The 26844-nt window shown below is 33.8% G+C and overlaps 1 protein-coding gene across 2 annotated transcripts in view; it reads left to right on the forward strand.

Moving 5' to 3' along the window:
• The window catches only part of LOC140051708 (trissin receptor-like), a 62786-nt gene that overhangs the window by 25445 nt on the left and 10497 nt on the right, over window positions 1-26844 (forward strand). For both annotated transcript variants that reach the window (XM_072097001.1, XM_072097002.1), the window contains 2 exons: window positions 16023-16076; window positions 23530-23935. In XM_072097001.1, the coding sequence (XP_071953102.1) occupies window positions 16064-16076; window positions 23530-23935 (419 nt within the window). In that variant the 5' untranslated portion in view covers window positions 16023-16063. The remainder of the gene's footprint in view (window positions 1-16022; window positions 16077-23529; window positions 23936-26844) is intronic.

The raw sequence follows: 26844 nt of genomic DNA on the forward strand, positions 1-26844 counted from the left end.
GTAGCATATTTTATATAAATAATGGATGTTTTATGAGTTGAATCCGGGTAATTATCATTGTGCTTGTTCATTCATTCCTAGTTGGAGGAGATTCATTACCGAAGCCTAATGGATATTTAAGCGTGGTTCCCACTACAACGCAACGCAGAGCTGTATCGACGCAAAGTATTGTTTTGCGTAATCACAAGTGGAACCAGACGACGCAATAGTGCTGCAAACATCGCATCGTTTGATTTTTGACACGCAGGCGGGCAAACACAATTATTAGAAGGGCATTTGCTTACGTAGATTGCGTTACATTGCGTCGCTAGTGGGAACCAAGCTTTATGGGTTGATTAAGTTTCCTCTTTGTACTAATAAGGATTTATTTCAAAACCTTCATATACCTCTGTCACTATAGATTACTATTATGTACAACCATAGATATGCTACATTTTAAATGATATTTAATTACAACCACGAAACCTACCAATTCCAAGTTGGATTGATGTCAAATGCTAGGCTACGGCAAAATGACGGTACTCATATTTTGGACACAGATCAGAACATGAGACGGCGTACTATCGTCCGGCATACTATCGCCCGGCACATTATCGCCCTGCACACTATTGTCCCACACACTATCGTCCGGGGTACTATCGTCCGGCACACTATCGTCCGACACACTATCGCCCGGCGCACTTTTGTCCGGCGCACTATCGTCCGGCACACTATCGCCCGGCACTATATCGTCCGGCACACTATCGCCCGGCACACTATCGTCCGGCATACTATCGTCCGGCACACTATCGACCGGCATACTATCACCCGGCGCACTATCGGCCGGCGCACTATCGTCCGGCACACTATCGGCCGGCACACTATCGTCCGGCACACTATCGCCCGGCACGCTATCGTCCGGCATACTATTGCCCGGCGCACTATTGTCTGGCACACTATCACCCGGCGCTCTATCGTCCGGCAAACTATGGCCCGCGGTGCACTATCGTCCGGCACACTATCGCCCGGCGCACTATCGTCCGGCACACTATCGCCCGGCATACTATCGCTCGGCACACTATCGCCCTGCGGACTATCAACCGGCACACTATCGTCCGGCACACTATCGTCCGGCATACTATCGCCCGGCGCACTGTCGTTCGGCACACTATCGCCCGGCGCACTATCATCCAGCACACTATCGCCCGGCGCACTATCGTCCGGCCCACTATCGCCCGGCGCACTATAGTCCGGCACATTATCGCCTGGCGCACTATTGTCCGGCGCATTATCGCCCGACGCACTATTGTCCGGCGCACTATCGTCGGGATGGAGTTCATTGTCGCAGGCAGCCTATCGCGTGCACAATGTTTTTACAAGCTGACAATTGAATTGAAAAAAGATTTCTTCCATGATCGAACCAATCATCTTACAATCATATAACTGACCATAATAATTATTCCCCTTTCTATTTTCCGTTTTATGTTCGTTAGTTCAACAGTCAATTTAATCGTTTAAGAAAGAATTGATAACAAGATCGTCTTACGAATTAGTAGTAAATCAAATTATTAACACTCATCAAACTGAACTAAAATGCATTGATCTTTATAAAATAACAAATATCGTTTAACCACTAATATGCGAATTAGATTTAAATCGAGGTTAATTAGTAATTAATATATTAAATTGGTTATGATGCTAATAAAGTCTGCATTAAAATCAATGAATAAGTTTGCCTTGTTAAAGTGCATTTTAGATGGGTAATGTGAAGTATATCGATTATCAACCATAGTCAGCGAAAAGTGGTAATTGGCACAGGTTTCATGAAAGACCAGGTTTCATGAAAGACAACCTGGTTGGTGTGGAGGTTGAGAAACCATTATAATAGATATAAAAATATGCATTTATTTCTTGATATTAGAGGTTTTACAAATAAACATAGCGTATAATACATCACGCAGTGCATCCGATTCTTGGTGCCGTACTTCATATTTCTCAAGTATTATTTTGCATTGGTTATACAATGGGGAGTGTAATGGATGGAGCGGGATGCCTGTGACACATCTCGGTTGACATTGATGTAGAAATGGACGGATTGGGGCCGGGCCGACGCATTAGAGAGTCTTCTGGTTGCATGCCGTCTTTTTTAAACATTTATAGTATATGCTAGTAGGCCTACAGATATTTTTTTCCCTCATTAAAATTGTAGGTCTAATGCGTTATATATTACGGCAAACTTTCATTTGTCCAATTTACTTAATATTATTACTATTACATCATTACACCGTATAATCTTTAAAAAAAAAAACTTTGACGAGAGTTACAAATCATCAACACAGAATAGTATCTGTCACACTATAATAAAAGATTGTGTATAATGCTATAACCAAAATATAACGTTGCAGAAACGATTGGTTCCCACTTGGACGCAACGCAACGCAACGCAAAGTGATTTGAACAATCACAGGCGATAGATCATTCGAACAATCGCCTGTGATTGGTCAACTCGCTGGTGTTGCGTCTACGTCCTTTCGTTGCGTCATACTGGGAACCATGCTTAATGAGCAAATGCGACGTTGTATAACGTAACTTACTGTAAACAGTACATATTAAAATCATGGAGGAATATTATTTATATTCAATTAACTCCTACATCGACGATTGTTGTTATTTGGATAGCCAACGGCAATGTATGTTTAGGTATACAGTATAAATCTATATTTCGTGTACTAAAAAGGCCGGCTAAATAAATAATGTCGGCTTACAAACGCCGCAACTTTCTCCTTTCCAGCAAAGCCACGAATTCCGTTGTGCAAAACATGCGTATGTGAACGCAGCGCCCGAAAATCGTAACTAGCACGGATTTTTCTGCGGCCACCGAACCGAATCCGGGCTTGGTGTGAACGTAGTTTAATGATGACAAATTAATTTAACTTCAAAAAACTGTGCACTATTTATACCATTGTTCTCTGTAAAAGTGTGTCGACTTTTAAATAATGATAACCATGACAACTAAACAGGGAATTCGGCGCAATGATGTCATCACGACAACAATACCGGTACAAAATAATCAATGTATTCATCATACTATTAACGCAAACATGTAAACCCTTACATTAAATTGATCTCAGGTAAATGTACTAAATATATTAATTATTCATTAAAATATGCATATGTCTACAGTCAGCATTTTAATTCAACACAATGAACTGAAGTAACCCCTATAATCATTTCTAGTCATTTCTGATAGTTCGATAGACTTTAGCATAATGATGATCAATGATGTACATAATTGTGCGATCATTTACTTTTCAATTTTCTCATCTTATAATATTTCTAAATTACTAAAGTCAGTATTGATTGACAATGCACCCATTGATCTATCTATTATTTGAATAATAGCTCGAAGTATGGCTGTGTTTTTATTTATTTATTATAGCCTAAGCCATATGGTTTCCAACACAGCAATAATTAACATTAGTCAGTTTAGTCATTGATAAACCAATAGAAATATTAGTGAAAATGTTGATCTGTATCACTTAAATTATATTAAGAGTTCTTTTTTGATGATCCAATATAAATAACTGTATAAAAACATGACCTACTGTTGTTGATAATAAACCAAAACGATTAGTAGAACGTATTTCGTAAATTTTAGTACTGATCGATTAACTGCTAATACATTATATTGTCTATATGTCACGTACAATTTTTGCAAAACCAGTAACGTTTCCTCAGTTTCGAAATGTTTATTTTATCCGGAATTATCATTCACTGCGTCGGTTATACTTAGTTCCCACTATGACGCAACACGTATCCGAATCTGTCTCTTGTGATTGGTGGATATAATTACCTGCGTTGTAGTAGAGGAGTTAACGCCATAAAAATAGCCAAGTTGTGCACTTTATTACCAAAGCATGAAACTTTCCACAAAGTTTCTTTGATGTATATAGATTCAAAATATCGGGGGGGGGGGGGGTGCCAAGTGTCCAACGTCCGGTATGGCGGCCATCTTGATTTCAAAATGGCCACCATAAAAACAGAAAATGTTCATATCTTGGCAACTATAAACAGTAGAGACTTGATTCTGGTGTTAAATTGTTCACAAACCACATATTTCTATTTGCTCTAATGAAAAGTTTCGTCCAAAAATGACCGGAAATGACGTTTCTTCCAGTTTGACCTTTGACCTCTTATCTGTATATCTCAGTAACTACTGATCATTTTCAATCGATTTTGGTGTCATTTTGTTCAGAATAGAGACATTTATATTTGTAGTAATGAAACATTTTCACATAAAGTTACTGGAAATACAATTTATAACCTTTGACATATATAATTATGTGAACATACTGTATGTGGTTTAATTGGTATAAATGCACCTAATTTTTTTACCGAAATAAATGACACAGAATTATTATTCTGAATTTTTAACTTTTGATGTGATAGGATAGGTATAAAGTATGACAGATCACTGAGCTCATCTATGCCGACATGTTTGCTAAACTGTGATGTGTCAATCGTTTTTTCGTTGCATCTAAAAAAATGTAGGCCTACTCCATTTTTATGGTAATGGACCTTTGCTGTACTGTAAACCTTTCATCTGAATCCTTTTCCTCGATTTTCTCTAGTCATTGATTTTTTAGCAAAATCCGAACTAAATCAATTCGTAAAAGACATCTCAATATAATTATTCAAGTAATCCTCAAATTAGTGACATGGACCTACAATATACTGTTCTGTACAAGACCTGTTTAGACATCCACCTGTGGGCTTTCACTTTAAAAGTATTGGTTTGCTAATCATACAAGAAACAATGTCTAATTTAATCAATCAAAGTAGTGGGTTCAGATAGATAAAGAAGGGGTTGTAAGACCATCCACATACAAAGAAGAGGGTATAAGACCACCCACAGACAAAAAAGGGGGTGTAAGACCATCCACAGACAAAGAAGGGGGTTTAAGACCATCCACACACAAAGAAGGAGGTATAAGACCATCCACAGACAAAGAAAGGGGTGTAAGGCCATCTACAGACAAAGAAGGGGATGTAGGACCGTCCACAGACAAAGAAGGGGGTACAAGACCATCCACTGACAAAAAAAAGGGGTATAGGACCATCCACAGACAAAGAAGGGGGTGTAGAACCGTCCACAGACAAAAAAGGAGGTGTAGGACCATCGGACCATCCACAGACAAAGGGGGATGTAAGACCACCCACAGACAAAGAAAGGGTGTAAGACCATTCACATACAAAGAAGGGATTATAAGACCATCTACAGACAAAGACAGGGGTGTAAGACCATCCACAGACAAAGAAGGGGGTGTAGAACCGTCCACAGACAAAAAAGGAGGTGTAGGACCATCGGACCATCCACAGACAAAGAAGGGGGATGTAAGACCACCCACAGACAAAGAAATGGTGTAAGACCATTCACATACAAAGAAGGGATTATAAGACCATCTACAGACAAAGACAGGGGTTTAATACCATCAACAGACAAAGAAAGGGGTGTAATACCATCAACAGACAAAGAAAGGGGTGTAATACCATCAACAGACACAGAAGGGGGTATAAGACCATCCACAGACATAGAAGGGGTATAAGACCGTCCACAGACAAAGAAAGGGGTGTAAGGCCATCCACAGACAAAGAAGGGTGCATAAGACTATCCACAGACAAAGAAGGGGGTGTAGGACCATCCACAGAAAAAGAAGGGGGTGTAGGACCATCCACAGACAAAGAAGGGAGTGCAGGACCATCCACAGACAAAGAAGGGGTGTAAGACCATCTACAGACAACGAAATGGGTGTAAGACCATACACACATAAAGAAAGGGGTGTAATAATACCATCAACAGACACAGAAGCGGGTATAAGACCATCCACAGACAAAGAATGGGGTATAAGACCATCTACAGACAAAGAAGGAGGGTTAGGACCATATTAACCGAGGAAGCATACAAAAATAAGATGCAATCAAAATAGGCCTACCACTTGGAAAACAATAAATTGTAGAATAACTGTGAAATAATTGTTGAAATAGAAAGGGTTCTTTGTAAGGTCATTAATAATATATTGATATAAACACGATCATCATACTATTCATTTGACAATAAAATACAGTCTGTCTCGAAAAGAAGCTCATACTATCACCTTTTCGAGGTTTTACGGTATTCAATAACATGTACAGTATGTTATTTCCTCTGTCAAACTATTAAAACTTTTAGCGAATCAGAAGGTGCCAACATCATTGAACTAATGGTACCACCAAGCACAATGTTTACCAATTTTATATACTATACAATTTAAGTCCATTAATCATTTAATATAATTACGCCTATCAGGTTAAAGTTCAAAATTAGGTGCACTTTAGACCAACAAAAACCACCTACAGTATATTCACATAATTAAAAATCAATAAATTAATGTCAAAGGTCATAAATTTTATTTCCGGTCATTTTATGTGAAAATGTTTCATTACTACAAATATAAATGTATTTATTCTGAACAAAATGACACCAAAATCGATTGAAAATGACCAGTAGTTACAGAGATATACAAATACGAGGTCAAAGGTCAAACTGTAAGAAACGTCATTTCCGGTCATTTTTGGACGAAACTTTTCATTAGAGCAAATAGAAATATATAGTTTGTGAACAATTTGAGACCAGAATTAAGTCTCTAATGTGTATAGTTGCCAAGACATGAACATTTTTTGTTTTTATGGTGGCCATTTTGAAATCAAGATGGCCGCCATACCGGACGTTGGACACTTGGCACCCCCCGATATTTTGAATCTATATACATCAAAGAAACTTTGTGCCAAGTTTCATGCTTTGGTAATAAAATGCACAGCTCATGTCATTAACTGCTCTACTATTGCGCCCGTACGTCCTTGCGAACGCGTTGCGTCTGAACTAGAGACGGTACTGTTTCTATGTAATGACTAATAGCGTGCATCCATCGACTACTGGTATACGCAACACTAAAGCTCTGTCTACACTATCAAACTTTATGTGACAAAAAAAAATTCGATGTGCCCATAATATGGATATGATAATGTCATATTACTACCATATTCTGGCATACCACTACCATATTTGGGCACAACACACATTTTTTTTGTCAAACTGATAATGTAGACAAAGCTTAAGGCGTTGTACTTTAACCACACTGCCTTTAATTATTCATTCATTTATTTATTTAGTCATCAATTTCAATTTCAATAAAATATAGGTCCTATTGTACAAGAAAAAGTACAACGAATACGATTACATAAAGCAACTAGAATTGGGAGTTACAAACACTTAAAACAAAGTTTATAATGTTAGTGACGTCAGTAGTGGGTTAAACCCAAATGCGTCATTAAACCATCCTTATTTTGTGTTTTGTATATAATTCCATTTCGTGAACTTTGACCGGTAATAAAATCAACTACTTATCTGTAAATGTTTGATTGACAGTTAATAGACATGTACAAACCGATCAAAATAAAAACATTAAACGTACGGTAATTTAAATGTTGGTAGGCAAACCAATCAAATATTTTCATGCTTGGTGATAGTCAATCTCTTCTCTTGTCGTTAAACGTTTTTCAAGGTGTATAATGATCCTTATCCAAAGTTTTATCGTGTAGGCCTAAGCCTATATTTATTTGAAACGGCTTGGGAGAGTGAACTAATACTAAAATCGAATTATAGCCTAAATTATCTTTTTATAGATAAAAAACAAATACTATAGGCCTACAAAATGTTATGGAAGTAAAATGCATAGGCGTACCCCCAGTTATAAAATACACGACACCGTAAAAAGGATTCAATATTTCTACATACATTATTACGTCATAATCATCGGGATAGTTGATAAGTTGACTTTTCCGTTTTCAAACTAAATAATAGGCCTACATATCATTATGACGCAATCATAAATTAAATATTTCAACACTTTTAAGTGTCTTCATCAAATGCGTAAAATAACAGGTTAAATTAAGCCAATTAAGAAGCAAAAACTGTACTTATCATGATGTAATATTCAATACTATAATAATTGTAAATGTATCGATAACATTTTCCGACCGACAGACCAGCCGACTGACTGTAAGTAACTCAATTTACTCGGGTTGTAAAAAAATAATTAACTTAAATGTTGACGCAGAGGAAACGAATTCCTTCATGATGTTAGCGAAGAATGTTTGATGAATGTGTTTACACTCCAATCATTGTTATTTGTAATTCCAGCCCAATTATACCAACATAATATTTCTAATACTGCACGGAATTTCTGTCAGTATCAATAAATCCATCAATATGATTATGGAGACGTTATTCTAGAGTTGAATTCACATGAGAAACATCACTTTGTATCTTTTACTGTTATTACTTATAGGCCTTTATTATAAGCCCAATTAAATACACGCAATTAAATTATTCTTCCTTTTTATACGACGTCTTGTCTGTGACGTCATGGTGAAATCAACCTGTATGTTATGGATAATAGAAATTCAGATTCACATTTGTAATAATGATATATATTGGCCAGATGTTTTCCCTACCGTAACAAATAATTTTGTACTTTATACCACGTACATTGAGAACTCGTTTAAGTAATTCTCTCGTGTGCTTGAACCCACGACCTCATCAATTAAAGCCTGGCGTCCATACCTAATAATATACAAATTGGCCATGTAAAAAGACCGTCCCGATAAAAGAAGTAGGACCGTTTTTTAACATGTTGAACTTATTACACTGTAAAAATAGTGTTTAGATCCTAAACATGTAGTCTGTACCCAACTCAACACATCAGTGACGTGTTAAACATGTAGAGCAAGGGTTTAAACGTGTTTAATTTGACATGTGGAGCTCATGGTAATATCGTATATGCACGTGCAACGCTAAACACGTATCTAGACATGATGTCTGCTAATTGAGGGGAGGAACACAACATTGTAGCTATAAACACATTTAGGTTTTAAACATGTAACTACGTGTTTAAAAAGCTCCACACAGTGTAGCGTTCGCAATCCATAGTCGCATTAGGATGAAATATATTCATGCCACAGGATATTAATATTTTCAGACTTAGTTTTTCATCCTTTTAAACCGATGGCTCCAAAAAAAAGAAATTTGGATAACCATTTCCCATTATAATTAGGCCTTGTATTGAAGAGCTTATCTTAATGCATAGCTTCATAGTATTAATTGAAAAAGACTACCAATGAGTATTTACTGTCATAACTTATGGGTCTTCTTAAGCTGACACTGGTTGCTATAATAACGTGAAAGGCATCGGTTGTAACTGTGCAAATTGTAAACAGAACGTGATTTCTAAGACAGTTTGATTAATAGAATAATCGGTATCGAACAGATTAAAACATTAAATCACTGAAGATAATAAATACAAACTAAGTATTGCCGATATTATCAGTGACCAGGAAGGAACGAATTAATTGACGCGCGCGTCTAAATAATGGAAGGTTTGTGTATAATGTAAAATACTAATTGTTCGTGTTTTATTTTTAGGCTAAAGGTTGGGTTAGTTAAGGTTTTTTCACGTTGGTAAACTTTTTTAACCAATTTAAAATTGTTACATTGTTTGTGTTTGACATTTAATTTTAAAAACGGGTTTATTCAATTTGAACAGAACGTGATTTAAAATGGGTGGTTTTATTATCGCATGATTTTTTGTACGTGCGCGCTTTAACTAATTTTGATATAACCCATGGTTCATGATGTTAATTATACGTGTGTTTAAATCATTAAACAAATTTAATACGTTACGGAAATTTTAATGTAAATTGATGCAGTCTAGATAAACATCCAATAATAATAATAATATTTCAATATCATGTACGTGCATTGCAACGTTCATTCCTATAGGAAATATTTATTTATATTTCAAAATATCATTCTTCTTGTTATTTAATTTGCAATTAAAGTTTGAAGTAACATGATTGTTTACCATCATCATAAACAGGAAATACAAAGGTTTTTGCTTTTAGTATTGTCTTGTTTTTGTATTGTCCAAGAACCATCGTATTGTGAAATTAAGTGCTAATGTCCTATCTTTTCCTGCACTGCTGCAACAAAGTAAAACACGAATTTAATTACCTTGAAATGCCATAGATTTCAAAATACATATAATAAATTGTAATAATATTGTAGAATAAAATGTAATAGATCACACGCCCACATACAATATCTCATCAGTTAACTACCAAAATAGACATTAATTCTTTTTATTAATATCATAACCTAAACAGCTGTTTTTAAAAGTGTCTTTTTCCAAGAGCCATCCAAACGTAGGCGTGTAATTACCTTCTTTGTCTTTGCATCGGTGAGTTATTTATCCTAAAGATAACTTTAATTAAGATATTGTTTATAAGATAACATTATATAGGCCATGAAAAAGTAAGATATGTAATTATTTTTTGAATTAGCGTAGCACATCATATCTTAAGGTTCATATTCCGAATATAATGAAAAAACACAGGTGGTAAGCGCGAAACGCAAGTAATTTTACCCATCACTTGCGTCGTGATTGGTTTTGCGCTCACGGCCTTGCTTTGCGCTATGTCCTTGCGTTGTGTTAATGGGAATTAAGTTCCCATAGGATGCAATGTAAAGCGTGGATCCCACTAGAACGCAACGTAACGACGTATTGGCGCAAAGTGCTGTATTGCAACCTACGCAACGTAAAAAAATGTCCTTCCAATAATGTTGTTTTCCCCGCCTGTGCGTGAAATCAAACCTGCGATGTTTGCAGCACTGTGGCGTCGTCGGTTCCCACTTGTGATTACGTAATACAGCAATTTGCGTCAATACGTCGCTGCGTTGCGTGCTGGTGAGCACCGCGCTTAATGAGCAAACATGTAAGTAAGTGTTTGCGCTGTGTGCTATAAACTAAAGGTTAAGAGTTTTGTTAGTTTAGATACTAGAGGCCATTTGCAAAAGGTACCTGAATGTGCCATCCTATACATATCTCGCTTTGTCAGTTCATGGGGTAGAATATAGAGTACGCTGATTTTGGAATGGACGTACGTGCACATCGAGGGGTGGTGGAATAGAGGAACATGTTAACAGGAGTACATACGGTGCATGGTTCAATAATTGAATTGAATTTAATGAATTTAGTGCAAACTATGAAACGCTTTCTGTTTGTATATTAAATCTTCCTGCTTGAATGATCGCTGACATCAACTTAGAATATATTGATCTATAAACGAACGAAGTATTATAAATACGAGAATTATTAATTTAAACAAAATTGGTAATGAAGACTTTTCGGAACATTAACTCCTCGGCGTGACGAACTTCATTAATTACGTTATAGATCGTTAATAGGTACGGTGCAATGGCATTACATAGTCGCCAAATTCGTAAAATGAGCATGCGCATAGGTCCGCTGGGATGTAATTTTGTACAGAGAATAATATTGTACCTATAAATAATGGTGTGCACTTAAAGATGTATAGTCCCCCAAGAACATGAAAAATAAAGATTAATAAAATTAGACTTTGAATGGATTATTCTTTTTCATAAAGTTATCACTTAAAAAAAGTAATCTAAAAAAAACCCGGAAAAATATAATGTTTTCACTTTTAAATACAAAATAAATGGTTACATTCAAACAAGAACCCATTGGCTAGCAGACAATTTGACTATTTTTTGTTTTTAAATACAATTTTGTACGTAAATATATTTTTTATCCAAAAAAAGAGTTATTTTTTATTCTCTTGAATTGGATTCAGGCGGCATGAAATTCAGACCTACTGCCGGATTGTAATGATGTTTGGCATAATATTTAATTGACATTTCAAAAAACTTGTTAACCATAAATGAACGTTAAATGGTAAATGATGGAATTACGAGTGAGTAGGCCTATATACGGGCATGGCCAGGAGGATATCCCAACTTTCTTCACGATAAAATATTTCAATTAAAAGTTAAAAGACGATACACGTTAACCTCGTGGATTTACTCTTAATCAAACCTAACGTATACAACTACTGATATCGTATAAATGCACCTGAGGCTAGAATTTAATCAACTAAACTCAACTGAAATGAAGTGTGGTAAATAATACGCTGTGCAAACAGTGCGATTTTAGAAGATTAACCACGCCATCAACTAATCCCAGATCACAATCATAACAATTTTTTCTTGCCAATATTGATTGAAGATTTTTTCTAGAACTAATTCTAATGAAAACAATAATCCTCAATACTAGACCTTTCCTAACTGTTATTGTGAAAAAATGATTGATTCGTCAACGAATAAAGTAGTAAAGTTCTCACTGACTTTTCCACTAATTGTGTTCGGCTTGATCGCGAGAAAATATAGGCCCTACATGTTCTTGGAGGGGACTTGAATCCACAACCTCCGAGAGGCTTTTAACACCTTCCTATAACTTTAGGCCTACCAACGTTATTGTTAGAAAGCTGTAGACGTGGTACAACGATATAATATAGGACGTAACGTATGCATGATCTCATCTATGTTGGTATCTCAATGAACATAAGGTGGTGCTGGCAACTGCCCTATACCCTCAACACAACCATTATCGATAGATAAAGGTCTGTCTGAAAATATCCTGTAAGTGGAAATGAGACACAAACAATGGTCCTACTTGAAACCATTCAGACGCGTCTTTAGGGAAAAGTGAACCTTGTTCTTCTGAAACGATTTACATAACAAAAACATCAACCTGTGTGTATTTAGTACTGCTTAGAAACTTAGTTCCTACTTAACGACAACACTGACAGTCAACGTCGTCCTATTTAGATAACAATCATGTTTAATTATGGTAGCGCCTACTGTTTGTGTGTGTAGGCCACCTTCTTATTGTAAAATCAGCTTAGACATCCCTTATAGTACCACATCTCTCTTTCTGTTTCTAGTGTGAGTAATTAACCCATTAAACAGGTGAATATATTGCCTATAACATTTTCTTGACAGAGAGAAACGTAGCAACTGTGTTTTATAAAATGAAGAACAAAAACGGTGTTGTTTGTATACAAATAGGCCTATTATTCAAATGAAATAAAATTACTGGCGGAAAAAGTAGGACCGCTACATTAGGAATGAGAAACACACAATTGAATTGAATTGATGTTTTGAATCCACGCAGTTTCCGGATAGATTTTTTTAAACAAATTAAACCACTTAATTGCATAAAATTCTCAAAGAAGCAACTACATTTGTTTTTAATGCTACCAAATATCTTCATAATGTATAGGCTAATATATCTTTCTCATATAAACAACTAAAAAAAAACACAATGTTGTTATAATGGACGGCGACATCAAAATTCAAAGCAACAGAAAAAAGTGGAAAAATTAAATTTTATAATTCTCGGAAAAAATAATACTAATACGATGGATAATAACCTAGTCCTGTAAAATTGTATAATATGGCCTCGACATGTTTTATTAATAAATTCCTGATGCATGAAATAAACAAATTAAAATTAAGGCAGTGAAGGAAATTATACTCCAGGGACCTCTTGAATAATTCCCCACAGGCTTACCAGCTATATAGCCAATATTACATTATTAATCCGCTGGTCAAAAAAATCAATCAATTTTCAAAGAGACATTACGTGTATTATTATACCTCCTTTTAGTATGTGTAATTTCATGTACCACTGATTTTACAACCACTTTTGTTGTTTATCAATCAATAAGTAGTCTGAGGTGGCAAATCTTGTTAACAGAATATAGTTTATTAATTCAAATGGTTGTGTCTTTCTTCTACCTTTAACAATTCTGAATCAGCATCCATGCGAAGCTTAGGCCTACATTTTCGAGAGTTTTATCTTCCGTGAAAAGAAATGTTTTTCAAACTGAAAATACCACGACAAAATTACTTTCATGAGGTTTCATAGTGGTAGGCCTACGGGTGGTCCAGCATCCAAAATGTTTCGCTTCGCTCGCGTACCATCTAGGTCGTGCCCACAGATGGTTCTCGAATACACATATTATTTTCAGCGTAAACAAACTGGCGATTTAAATATTGCAGAATAGGTATAGCCGGTCTAAATACATGTCGTTTACAGGAACGAATACATATACAGTACACGGTGATTCGTATGTAGTCCTCTAAATCACCCTGGGAATAACTTCAGAAACTTGGCACAAAATGAGTCCAAATTGAGTCAAATTTAAACAAACCCAATTTGTTTTTTGTATGTAACATTAGGGTTGAGGGATGAGGAAGAGGAACAAAAACAAATATATTCTTTCGTCCACTCAGTTTTGGAATATTTGTTTTCATGTTTTATAAATAACATACCACTAATAAAACATTTGCGATTTAATACTTTTTTTAAACTGTCACTGTCATAGTCGATTGAAATAATAAAGTAGCCTACATGATGTAACGATACACCACTACGACGTTTCTACTTTTGTGTAATTATTAAGTAATACAAACGTTGAGAAACAACTGCCAGTAATAAATTGTATTTGTATGTGTTTATATATCTAACAGTACCCACACCCACAGTAAAACAAATTGCGCTTTAAATGACGACCAAAAATGGTTAATGTATTTAATCTAAAGGTTTTAAGTGTATCCCAAAGGGCCCATAAATCTACCTCATTGTGTTATACAAAATGATTATAACTGGGAGACTGAGATAAGCAATACGTTTGTATTATTAAATCTATCAAAATAGTATTTGTTAATGAAAATCGGTTTGTCTTCAACATTATGATGCCGGACTTAAGCTGTTTGACCGGTTTTCAGCTATTAAAAACAATTACCGTAGAATGAGATAGGTAAATGCGAAGCATTATCGAATGTGTGCGGGTATTTTGTAGCATCGATCGGAAAACATCCCTATTTGGAGCAAATCATTGAACCTAAATTCGTTTTAATCGTCAATAACTAGGAACGGGAGATAAGCTAATAGATTATATTTACACTTTTGCAGCATTTACTATTTATAGAATAAAAATGTTATCTGCACTAAATAAGCCAGTGGGTAAATCTTTATGGAATTCATTTAAAAGCAATATGTTATATAACATTGAATGTGAAACATATAACAATAAAGAAACAAGTATAGAAAAATGGGTAGCTTTAAGAAATAAGATTATGATAATATAATTTCTAATTTGATACGATTAACTGAAAAAGAATTACAGTGATACGGGTTACTGGTGGTACTGAGCTATTATTGTTTTTTTTATCATGTATATAAATATATTGTATAATCCGGGTTGTAAAATGAAAACAAACAAATGAAAATGTGTGAACTATTTTAAAACGGGATAGATGATAATGATGATCCTGTCAAGTGTATAACAAAATATAAGAAAATTAATGAAAAAAGGAGTAATACAGAATTCATATATGTAAAAATGTTACTTATGAACTGTAACGACATTTACAAGTTAAATAATACGATTTTATGTAATATGAGATAATATGAATGTGAATAAAAGTGGTGTTTGCGCCACAAAAGAGAAAAAAAAATCGTCAATAACTAATCATCTAACTCAACTCAATTAGTAAATAGGGTTACGTTAGGTGGTTAAAATCAGTACCGAACGTATGAACCAACTTTATATACCATCGAGTAAATTCTAGAAGTGACGCGCGATTTACCGAATTTTGCCTTTACGTAGGCCTAAATTTAGATATAGATAAATAGTTATGTAGACGAGTTGTTATCATCTGGAGTGGTATCTAATGATAATCTCTACATTATGTGTAGAGTCTTTGAAATTAAAAGTCCCTGTGGCTGGTGATTCTGTATTCATTTTCACAGTATGTCATTTATGTGTACAAATCTGAGCTAGGAAGATTTGATACATCAACATTTGTACATAGCGCCCTCTGATTTCAGAACATCAGCTAACGTATGTTTACGTGTATGGTAATTAGACAATTTTGTAAAGTCAAATTATTAATTGAAAATTGAATGAACTTTATATATAGTGCATTGGAACCTTAAGAAACAGCAAAAAAATAATCATAAATATTAGGCCTACATAATTTGTTTAATTTCATATATATACATATTTTGTTTTAATTTCAGATTTCAATCAAGTATTTGTCTGCGTTTTAACGTCACTAAGGATGCAAGCAAACGGTAATCTAATTCCATTAATTAAAATTACAAGTTACTAATATTTATATTTTTATAATACAAGTTATACATGATCATAAGCGCTCATAGCCGTTACGCCACTGAATATATTACACAAACCTATACATGCATAAACAACACTGAGTGCTTATTATCTCGAACGAAGAAGCGCGTATGACTGTAAATAAGCTTCTCGCGTCTTCATTGTACAATTAAAACTTATTATTGTTATTGTTCATGACACATTTTGAAGACTGACGAATGTACCAGTATCAAACTGTATTGTTTTGATAATCCAATTTAAATTAGGGAATTCAGTTTTAGTTATCATTATGAATCAGATCATAGATGATTATAATGTTACGATTAACGAACAAAAGAATTAAAAACCATCATGTTATGATGATCAATAAACAATTCAATTTGATACAATACCACCGTAAATTATCCAAAGCATTTTGTGGGCGGCGACTGAAATTCAGCTTTTCAGTGTCTAAAGCTCTTTTCTATACCATCAAACTTATAACAAAGAATGTGACAACAAATAAGATGTGCATAAATATATGAGCATGATGATGTCATATCACTACCATATTTGTGCATATCATTACCATATTTGGACACATCACATTTTATTTGTAAAACTAGTCTAATAGTGTATACAGAGCTATACTCTCATACTCACCGTTGCTGGCGACGATAAATCAACGACGGGTTGTATATGACGGCAGATCTTGTCGCCGGCAACTGAGCTACGCCGCAGCGCTTAATCGCAGCTACAGATTTGGGACTTATGGATGAAAATTAGGGAGATGAAGCTCCGACACGACCCTTTATTTAATTTTTGCCTGGCTGGTGGTGAAGGAGTGTGGCTGGTGTGCGCCAATTTATGCAACATCGGATCCACGGGTTAGCGCACGTTAATTTAAGAATGATATTCATTTTCATTTTGTTACGGCCGCCATTGTACCACCCACGTTAATAATTGGTTAAACACTTGGTAACCTATCGACCGTTTTGTATCTGTTCTTGTTAATCCAAATCTCTAACTTTCAAATTAAGACCTTGTACACAAAGATGATGATTAGCGCACACACGTTAATAACGATTTTCATTTGACAGATCGTGCGGACAATAATTGTATTATTTTTTCCTTCCACATGGTGGAATTTCGAGTCAACCCCTCTAGAGGCACTTATTATTCTCATAGACACTTGATGCTGCTGTTATAACAACGTAATAAGATGATACTGAAGTTGATGATTGTGATGATTTAAAGAAAACACCTTGTCATTCATCATCTAAATTCATTAATATTCAATTCAGTCTGTCGGATATGGCCGATTAAATTTCTCCTTAATTAAAGGACATTGGCTCAGATTATATTGTTCTTATGCGATCGATAGAAAGCTTACCTTTTAAGATCAACGGTTATATAAACTAAACCAATTCGTTTGTTTGATATAGAGTTGGAATAATTATAAAGGTACATTCAGCAATATTGAATGTACACAGCCTTGTAACATTCTTTTTATTCTCATTGACAGTGGTCTGCTTTTGGTCAAGTTTAATCTTTTCTATAATAGCAGATATTTCCGAATCACAAAAGAGAATCACAAAAGAAAAAGTTGTACAATGCTTGACTTGAACATGTTATTAAAACGGTTGAATAATAGAGTTAAAGACTAAATAATAAAATGTAGATCAGAATGTCATACTGTCAGTGTCAACTCAAAGATGTATTTGAAACAGAGGGTAAACTCTAACCAAATATCTTCGCTGTCGCCTAGTCAATTCTCTAATATAATGCATGTCGAGCCATATACATAACAAATATTGTACGTTGAACAACATAAAATAAAGGTGCACGATCAAAACCCGAAAACCTCATTCTAATGCATGTATTATAAGTGCCGAGATGTTTGTGGTGGTTAATAAGCGCCGATAATATTTCACAAGAGACTATAGGCCTACTACTAATACTATTTCCCCATCAATTACAATAGTTTATTCTACGATAGTTTTTTTTTTATATTCGTATTTTAAAATAATGTATATAATCTGTATATAGGGTATAAATGAATTATATGTCAAAAATACTACCGAAAATAACTATACAACATTAGTAAATGTATCTCCTACAGTACATTTATTAGTTAAGTATTCAGAATTTTAGATGTTGAGAATTATAGAACAAAAAAAATACTAGAAAATTATGAAAAAAGGTGGATAACAGAAAAGTTGATAAAATAAAAAAAAAATATATATATATATATACTATACTTTTTATACTTTTGTTTGGTTTATATATATATATATATATATAAACCAAACAAAAGTAAGAATAACAATGAATAGTTATTATTATTATTAGAAATAATTGTATTAATCTGTTGATGAAATGAAATGAATAAATAGTGGTTAACGCCACAAAAGTGAGAAAAAAAAAATAGTTAGGGATAGTTATAGGGACTTGTATATTGGATCATCCGTCTCATCGATATTAACATTTTTTATTATTATTAATATTGGAATTAATTTTTGAATAAATGTTTATCAAAATAAATTGATTTTGATTGCGAGGCTGCACTGTAAATTAGGAGTAGGGTACACATTCATTTTAAATACTACTGACCCAGTAAATATGGATTGGAATAGTGTGTCTAGAAATTATTAATTATTGAAATGGCCCATTTCCGTAATGGCAACTTTCGTGAACATTATAGTAGCCTACGGCTAAATTACTAGATTTGTTGCACGCGCTTGATTATTTCCAAAACTGTACACAGGTAAACAATGACGTCAGATTCACGTTCTTTCACGAACCCGCTTTCTAATTTGCCGTAGGCTCTACTAAAATAAAATCTTACTAATCTGTTATAATTATAATCATCGATGAGTACATTTCGCGGCTGTCTCCCTAAATTTAGAAAAAGAAATTAATTATGCAAAAACATAGAAAACACTTCCCCTTTAGGGCCTACAATGTTTAGTAAAAACAAGTAGATATTCAGCCGAGAATTAAAACTGTTATGCAGTAAGCAAACAACATTGAAGGCGGTTGCAGTGGTTCAAATTGACAAGAATCAAATCTATTATGATTCTCTGAGTTGTATCTCCACATACTAACCCTTCCAGTATCATGGAAAATCCAGTAATACAACATGATATCATGTGTATCACATGTGGTCATGTATCATGTAGGTTAGGTTAAAGTGTTAGGCGATACTTGTGTATCTTCCATGAATGAACACATTTTCCATGAACGATCTGTGACTTTTTATTTGAAAAAAATATAAAAAATGATTGTACAGTTTAAAGCTTCCTTTATGTATAATGTGGTGAATACATTATTAGAATTGGAATTTTGTTTCGTTTTTATTCTTAAATTACCACACTTCCTTTTTTGGTTTTCTGTAAATTGTATATTTTTCGGAAAAACCGCTAAATACGACAATATTGTACTTCTGGCTACACTTCCTTGTGATATGATATACATGTAAACATGTGTTTTTCTTTAAAATTACCTTCCTTTACCAGGGAAAAAAGACGCACTATATAAATACTGTGCATTCATCACATGTATGCCTACGTGTCGTACTTCGGAACAGACGTGTGTGAAGTGAACACCCACCAACACAACACAAAGGAATATAACGAAATAATTGTGCTATTAGTTTGTCCCTGTAAATTATTTTTTACAAAAAGAAGTAAATTCACGTTACCAAGGAATTTGCGTTCAATACCGAAACAAGACAAACCGCCTTGGAATTCTATTATTTTAGGACTTTATATTATATAGCATGTCATTTATCCACGATTGTTTTTAATGTTTCTTTTAGGACACGTCACTAATAAATAATAGACTTATTACGCCCTCTGGGCATTGTTTAAAAAACGATAAACTATACTTCATATCCATTATTAACAATATTCTTTAAAATGATATGATTTTATTTTGTTTTCATTAATAATAATATAGGCATAATAAAGAATAGTATGATATACAGACCATTCTGTTATCTTTCAATCATGATCGGATGTAATTGGCCATGAATATGACATTTTTATTTTACGAGATCGTACTGATGACAAATTATTTTGAAAGGAATTAACGATGAAGGATTATGGTCTAATCTTGAGTACATGCCACATTATCTTTGAGATTGCGACCCGGTGTACCTCCTCCATGGATGAACCATTGCCTCAATAATGGTAATCAGACCAGTGTTCCCTTTTTTTATTCTTAAACGCTGTATTATCATCACATGTGCATTAATACATATTGTGGTACCACATGCAGTTGAATTCAATTCAATTCATTCACATTTATTCAGCAATATAACTATTTTACATTGCAGGGATTTTAAGTAATTGTCTGTAACCGTAAGACCCTTTAGACAGTATAAACTATTCGATTTCGTATACTAGTTTCCAACTTGTTTACTATAGTAATCATTTAGAACCTTATATTGCGTTATACATATTGCTAGCTACTATTGCTACTGCAAAATTGGGGTTGTAAACATTTAGCTTAATATCACTTTGTTGTGTTTGTGTTTTTTTTTCTTTTTCTGTCTCAAAATGTCATTTTTTGTTAATGTAATGCGTCCGTATAATATGTTTTATGTTTATGCTTAGGACTACAAAGACAAGCCACTTTGGCTTATGTGTATCTTAACCCATAAACTTTGTAAAATATTGAATATTGAATAAATGTTGTTGTATACATATAACGTTATAAATAATCTATATATAAATTTACGTAAGGGCAAAATTCGGTAAATCACGCGTTGGTTCGTACTTTCGGTACTAATGTAACCTTGTTTACTTTCGGATCGTGATTTACACTGTCTAATGGATGTCCATCTTGAAAAATACCCGCACACAATAATACGATTATGCTTCGCATTTTCCTATCTCCTCCTATGATAATTGTTTATAATAATAATAGTTGAAAACCGGTTACAGCTCGAGTACAGCATCATAATGTTGAAGACAGGCCGATTTTGTAAACGACAATGTTCTCCTGCGGTGGTACGTACATTTGGAATCGCCATTTTTTTTACGCTGAAATTACTATGTAGGCCTATTCGAGAACGATCTGTGGGCACGACCTAGATGGTACGCTAGCGAAGTCAACGTACTATATAATCTACGCAATGTTTGTTAATTTTCACAGTATTAGTTTTTTTACCAGACATTCGGAAAAAAGAAGTCTTTCAACATTGTTTGATTATATTGGTCTTTTTATTGTAATTTTAATGTCTTCTTCTTTTAATTTCCAGAGGCGCATAAAATACATGGATAAAAATAAGCCTGTACAAATATTTGAATATAAAATAATTAATGTCAGATATTCAATTTTGATGATGTACTCATGAATAACATAATGTTTTCATTTCTCATTATTATGAATATATTTAAAACTGTAAAAGTAATGTCAACGTTCTTATTTATTTTGTTCTATTTTGTCAGTCTAAATAAACACATTTAATGGCATTCTTACATTTATATACTCTATTCATGTTTCATTTTTATTGTACTGTAGTTTTAATCAATACATTGCACACATTATTATTATCGTTATAAGTGACATGTTACGCGAATTAATCTGCATTTACGAATTATAATGTTGGTCTGTGACTATGATCTTATTTGTATATGGAGCGAAAGTTGTAAACTAATTAAAAACTATCTATCTTCGTTCTCTCTTACTGTAATACTATACTACCTTAGTAGCTTAGGAGACATTTGAGTTCAAATAGATATATCTCTATCTATGTTATAAAAGTGAAAAGAAGCTATAAAAATAAGATATCTCCATTTTCTGAATAAATTAATTCAACCGTATTCTACTATTCTACGTTGTCGTGTTTCTTGTGAATGCTATGTGGGCAGCAGTTTAGTGAGTTGTAACAAAATCAGAGCAAGTTAGAACAACACAAATTCACTTCGTAAACGTACTTAAATACTAATAAAAACAATTGCAAGGACATACACGTATTATCATCCAACAATGTTAATCGTCATTCTCATTTCATTTTCTGTTCATGATCATTCTATTGCTTAGTTGTTTGCGTAGAAATTTATTGAGAGCTGAGCGGCCATATTTGGACACAAGATGTAACTTTGGTGTTTTTGTTTTTAGCTACACGATAAATAAAACGAAACAAAACTTTTATTGTTATGAATAGCAAAGTAAGGGTTTTGTGTTTGTCCTTATTCATAGATAGTGTTATAAAAAGTAGACGGTCAATTAGCCGACAACGAAGCGTTGCAAACAGGGCAGGGACTCTTTAAGATGACTACAGCATCTGTATCAAAAATATTATTAGTATATACAAATGAAAACCTAAATATCGAGAAGAACCACATACATTATAACCTCGCATGAGACGTAAAGCGATTGGTCTCATGTACAGCGTGGTTCCCACTAGGACGCAACGCAGCGACGTATCGACGCAAAGTGCTGTATTGCGTAATCACAAGTGGGAAACATCGTAGGTTTGATTTAACGCAGGCGGGGGCAAACACAGTGATTAGAAGGGCATTTCCTTACGTTGCGTAGATTGCGTCACGTTGCGTCGCTATTGAGAACCAAGCTAGCGTGGTTCCCACTAGCGACGCAACGCAAGGACGTAACGCAACGCAAGTGAATTGACCAATCACAAGCGATGGCTTATTCGCTTGTGATTGCTAACTGTCTATAACTTCGCTTGTCATTGGTTAAAACGCTTGCGTTGCGTTTACGTCCTTGCGTTACGCTGTAGTGGGAACCAAGCTTACCACAGTGGACGTTAAACAACTTCACTATTTGGTGTGCTGAGCTATCGCTGCACATGATGCATACTGGCTACCGTGTTTCCGTGGATGAGGGCCAAATCAAAATTTCCTCTGTTTCCAGTTAAATTCGAGGACAATTACAATATAACCATTACATATTGTTTGTCTATAAAGATTCACTCTTCCCTGGTTAAAACATTGTTAAGCGTTTTCATTGAGCGAATTAAGATTCTATTGTACACAAACGCGTTTAAGCGAACTTAACTCCTATCCAATCAAATTGCTCTTTTACAGAACATTGCATCCGCTTGAGCTTACATCTTATAATTGATAGCAACGTTTGACGTTTCTAAATTGGTATTTAATATCTAATTTATAGAACCTTTGCCTTATTGGCTGACTGGAATGAATCTAAAGTACCATGACTATCGGGATACAATATGAAAGACACGAGATCTAACATTCTCTTAGTTTTCCAACATTGCTGTATTTCTTAAACAAAATAGTTGTCTGACAATACTAATAATATCCATAACTTTGTAGTTTACGGATGAATGAAAAATGGTGATGGACGATATAATTAATAACGAAACTGATAAGTTAATTTATGAAAATGTATCAACATTTGAAGAAACATATACTGAAATCATAACTGTGTTTTCTACTTTAGAACCTGACACCTACAAGCCCGGGAATAGCACCAGCCTGACGCTAAACTCGAGCGATTCACCGAACGATAATTACTACGACTACGACTCAAATGATAATGAAACTTTTTATCGTGTTCTCACATGGTGTGTTTACACGACAGTGTTTGTGACGGGATGTTGTGGAAACATTCTTGTGCTGTTTTCGATACATCGATGTCGCCAGTTGAAAGGTGTGCCAGCAATGCTACTGGTCAGTCTTGCTGTTGCTGATTTCCTAGTGTGTCTTATCATCGTACCAGCTGAGATGTACACGTTTTATGCTACCGAGTTTCACATGGGACCGTTTGTCTGCAAGTTTCTTACTTTACTGCACCAGTTGGTGTTCGCTTGTTCTTCGTTCACACTAACACTTATCAGCATTGAGAGGTAGGTACAAATTGATTTCCTTTTACGGCTCCGGTTCCTCCACGTGCTGTATCTCCACATTCTATCTATTTAATTTCCGAAGTATCTTAGTATTCGGTAATCACTGAAATACTTTTACATAACATGCGAACCAGTTGGTATTGCTTGTTTCTTATTCACTTTACGATTTTAAGCGTTGGAGAGAGACTTTATGCAGAAAGTAACTCCTCCATCTTTGTTCACACTGACAGATACATAATTATGGAAAAGGTTAGTTGAACTAGTTTAGATAGAACTTACTTAAAGATGTATTGTCCCACAAAAACATGAAAAATGAAGAATAATTAAATCAGACTTTGAATATGTTATTTTGTAGTTTTAATAAAGTTATTCACTTCCGTAGAAAAAAAAACGGGGAAAATAATGATTTCACTTAAAAAATAACATAAAAAATAGTTTAATTCAACCAAAAATCCATTGGTCCAAATTGACCAAAATTACAGTTTTTTCAGGTAAATACATTTTTTTTAGATCCAATTTTTGGTCAAGCTTGATAAATATTATTTGACATTAAAATGGCAAATCCAATTCAATTATTTTTCAGGGGGGACAATACATCTTTAACAGAAAACAGTCAAACGTTTTGTCTGGAATAATACTTTCTGTTGTTTTTTAGAGTTCTTTTCTTCCAACATTTAAATAAGATTTTTTCCCAAAAACATACATATTAAAATTGTATGTGTTCAATAGAATATTTTCCTTTCTTACAAAATTCATAAATTGATGTCTTCGACTTTTATTGTACTATAACCTTAAAATCGAATACAAGTAGGCCTAAATACATAATATAAAAATGTCTACTTATATTAGATTTATTCCTTGTATATTAAGGGGATTCATATGTAAATATATAAATAATATTTATAAATAGAATATTATACGGTTATCATTGTATGACTAAATTGTTTATGTTTTTAAATTTTAAATGTAAATATGTATAATTATGTTTGTATGATGTTTAAGCGGATATTAGCCCTTGATGGCATTTGCAGCAATAAAGAAATTGAATTCAATTCAATTGAATTAAGGACATCACAAGGTGACAGTTTCGGTACTTTTTGCCGTTCCTCTACACCACGTTACACTATTTTATTATAAAGCAGGGAGTGTAATTTCACTCTTTTCTGGTAGAAAGATAATTCAAATTAAATTTTAAAAAATCTCAGACTGAATATTATTATGTAGAATTTCAAAACTCTCGTGCATTAGTGAGATTAAACAATGTCTAAAATTAGCATAGACTTGTTGCATCTAACGGATACACTTCTCGTTTACAGCTTCGCCATGAATGTTAGATATATATAATATAATAATATATATATATAATAAAGAATAAAAATCAGAAATCACGACGAAAAAAATCTCTTATTATTGGATCGATTGTAATGATCAGTAGAATTACTTACCTGAACCTGGCTTTAAATGAAATTGAGAAATATATATACGGTTTTTTTTTTACGGATGAGAGAATGAGGGGATGAGGGAGCTTTTACACGCAATATATTAAATTCTGAATGTTAAATGTCATGTTCATTATGTGTTATTGTTTGCGCTAAATATTTAGTTTTATGGGAAATGTCTGGCTGGACGTCTTACTCTATACAGTATGTATAGTTTGAAACCATACGAAATGTCTTTATCACCAGTACTTGATACTTTTCGCATACTTGTCAGTGAAGGTGTAAAATAAACCAGCCATCAACTTCCAACTAAAGCTCTGTCTACACTATCAAACTTTATGTAAAAACTGTGATGTGCCCATATATGGATATGATGACGACTTATCACTACCATATTTGAGCCCATTAGACGTTTTTTGTCAAACTAATTTCTGATAGTGTAAAAAAAACTTAATCTTCTGAAAATGCACATCGTATCTCATTCATTTTAATAAACAATACAATAGCACTAAGCACATGTATATGCATATACAGTACATCTATTAGGTTTATATTACATTATCAGAATGACGTCATAGTTACGAATATATATATATATATTTAATGGGTTAATTTAAGATATTGAATTCAGATAATATGATAATGTATCATAATTATAACAATGTATAACAAAGAGGAAATTTAACATGATTTATTGAATGCACTTTGTTGATGCACTTATAGGCTTATTTCACCTTGACATTATATAAGTTGTTGGTGTATTTAAGTTGTGTGATTGTAATAATTTGATGAAAAAAATATGAAATGTTGCTATCTCATTATAATTTTGAATTGGCAAAACCTCGTACAAATTTAGCTCATCAAGATAACAAATTTAAGATTCAATTTATTTTTTCAAAATTGTGTGAAAACTCAGTCTACGCGCATTCCTTCATTCATGAGTTCACTGTTGGTTGGGAAATGAAATAAATTAAAAAATAAAAAACAATAGGCCTATATATATAATATATAAATATATTTTAATTATTTCTATATTAATTTGATTTAATTTATTTGTCTTTGATTAGCTACTACGGTGGTAATACTTTCTTACAGGCCTATTTGTCAAATAATTATTATTTTGTTGACAAAATCTAATATACTAATTATCATTAGAAAATTGTACTTGGTAAATTGATATGATTTGTTGAAGAATCGCAAGTAATTATCGGGCGAGATTTGAACCCACGACTTTTTTTTCTCAAATTATCATCTTGTTGGTGTAACCACCGTTGCTCTTTTGAGGGCGAATCTAAAGCTCTGTCTACACTATCAAACAGTGTAATGTGCCCAAATATGGTAGAGATATGCCCAACCAAATATGGTAGTGATACGACATCATCATGTCCATATATTGGCACTTCATATTTTATTTGATATAAAGTTTGATAGTGTACACAGAGCTTAAATCAGTCTAGAGGTTATTTTACT

This window comes from Antedon mediterranea, chromosome 6 (genome assembly GCF_964355755.1).
Source record: "Antedon mediterranea chromosome 6, ecAntMedi1.1, whole genome shotgun sequence".
Classification (NCBI taxonomy): Eukaryota; Metazoa; Echinodermata; class Crinoidea; order Comatulida; family Antedonidae; genus Antedon; species Antedon mediterranea.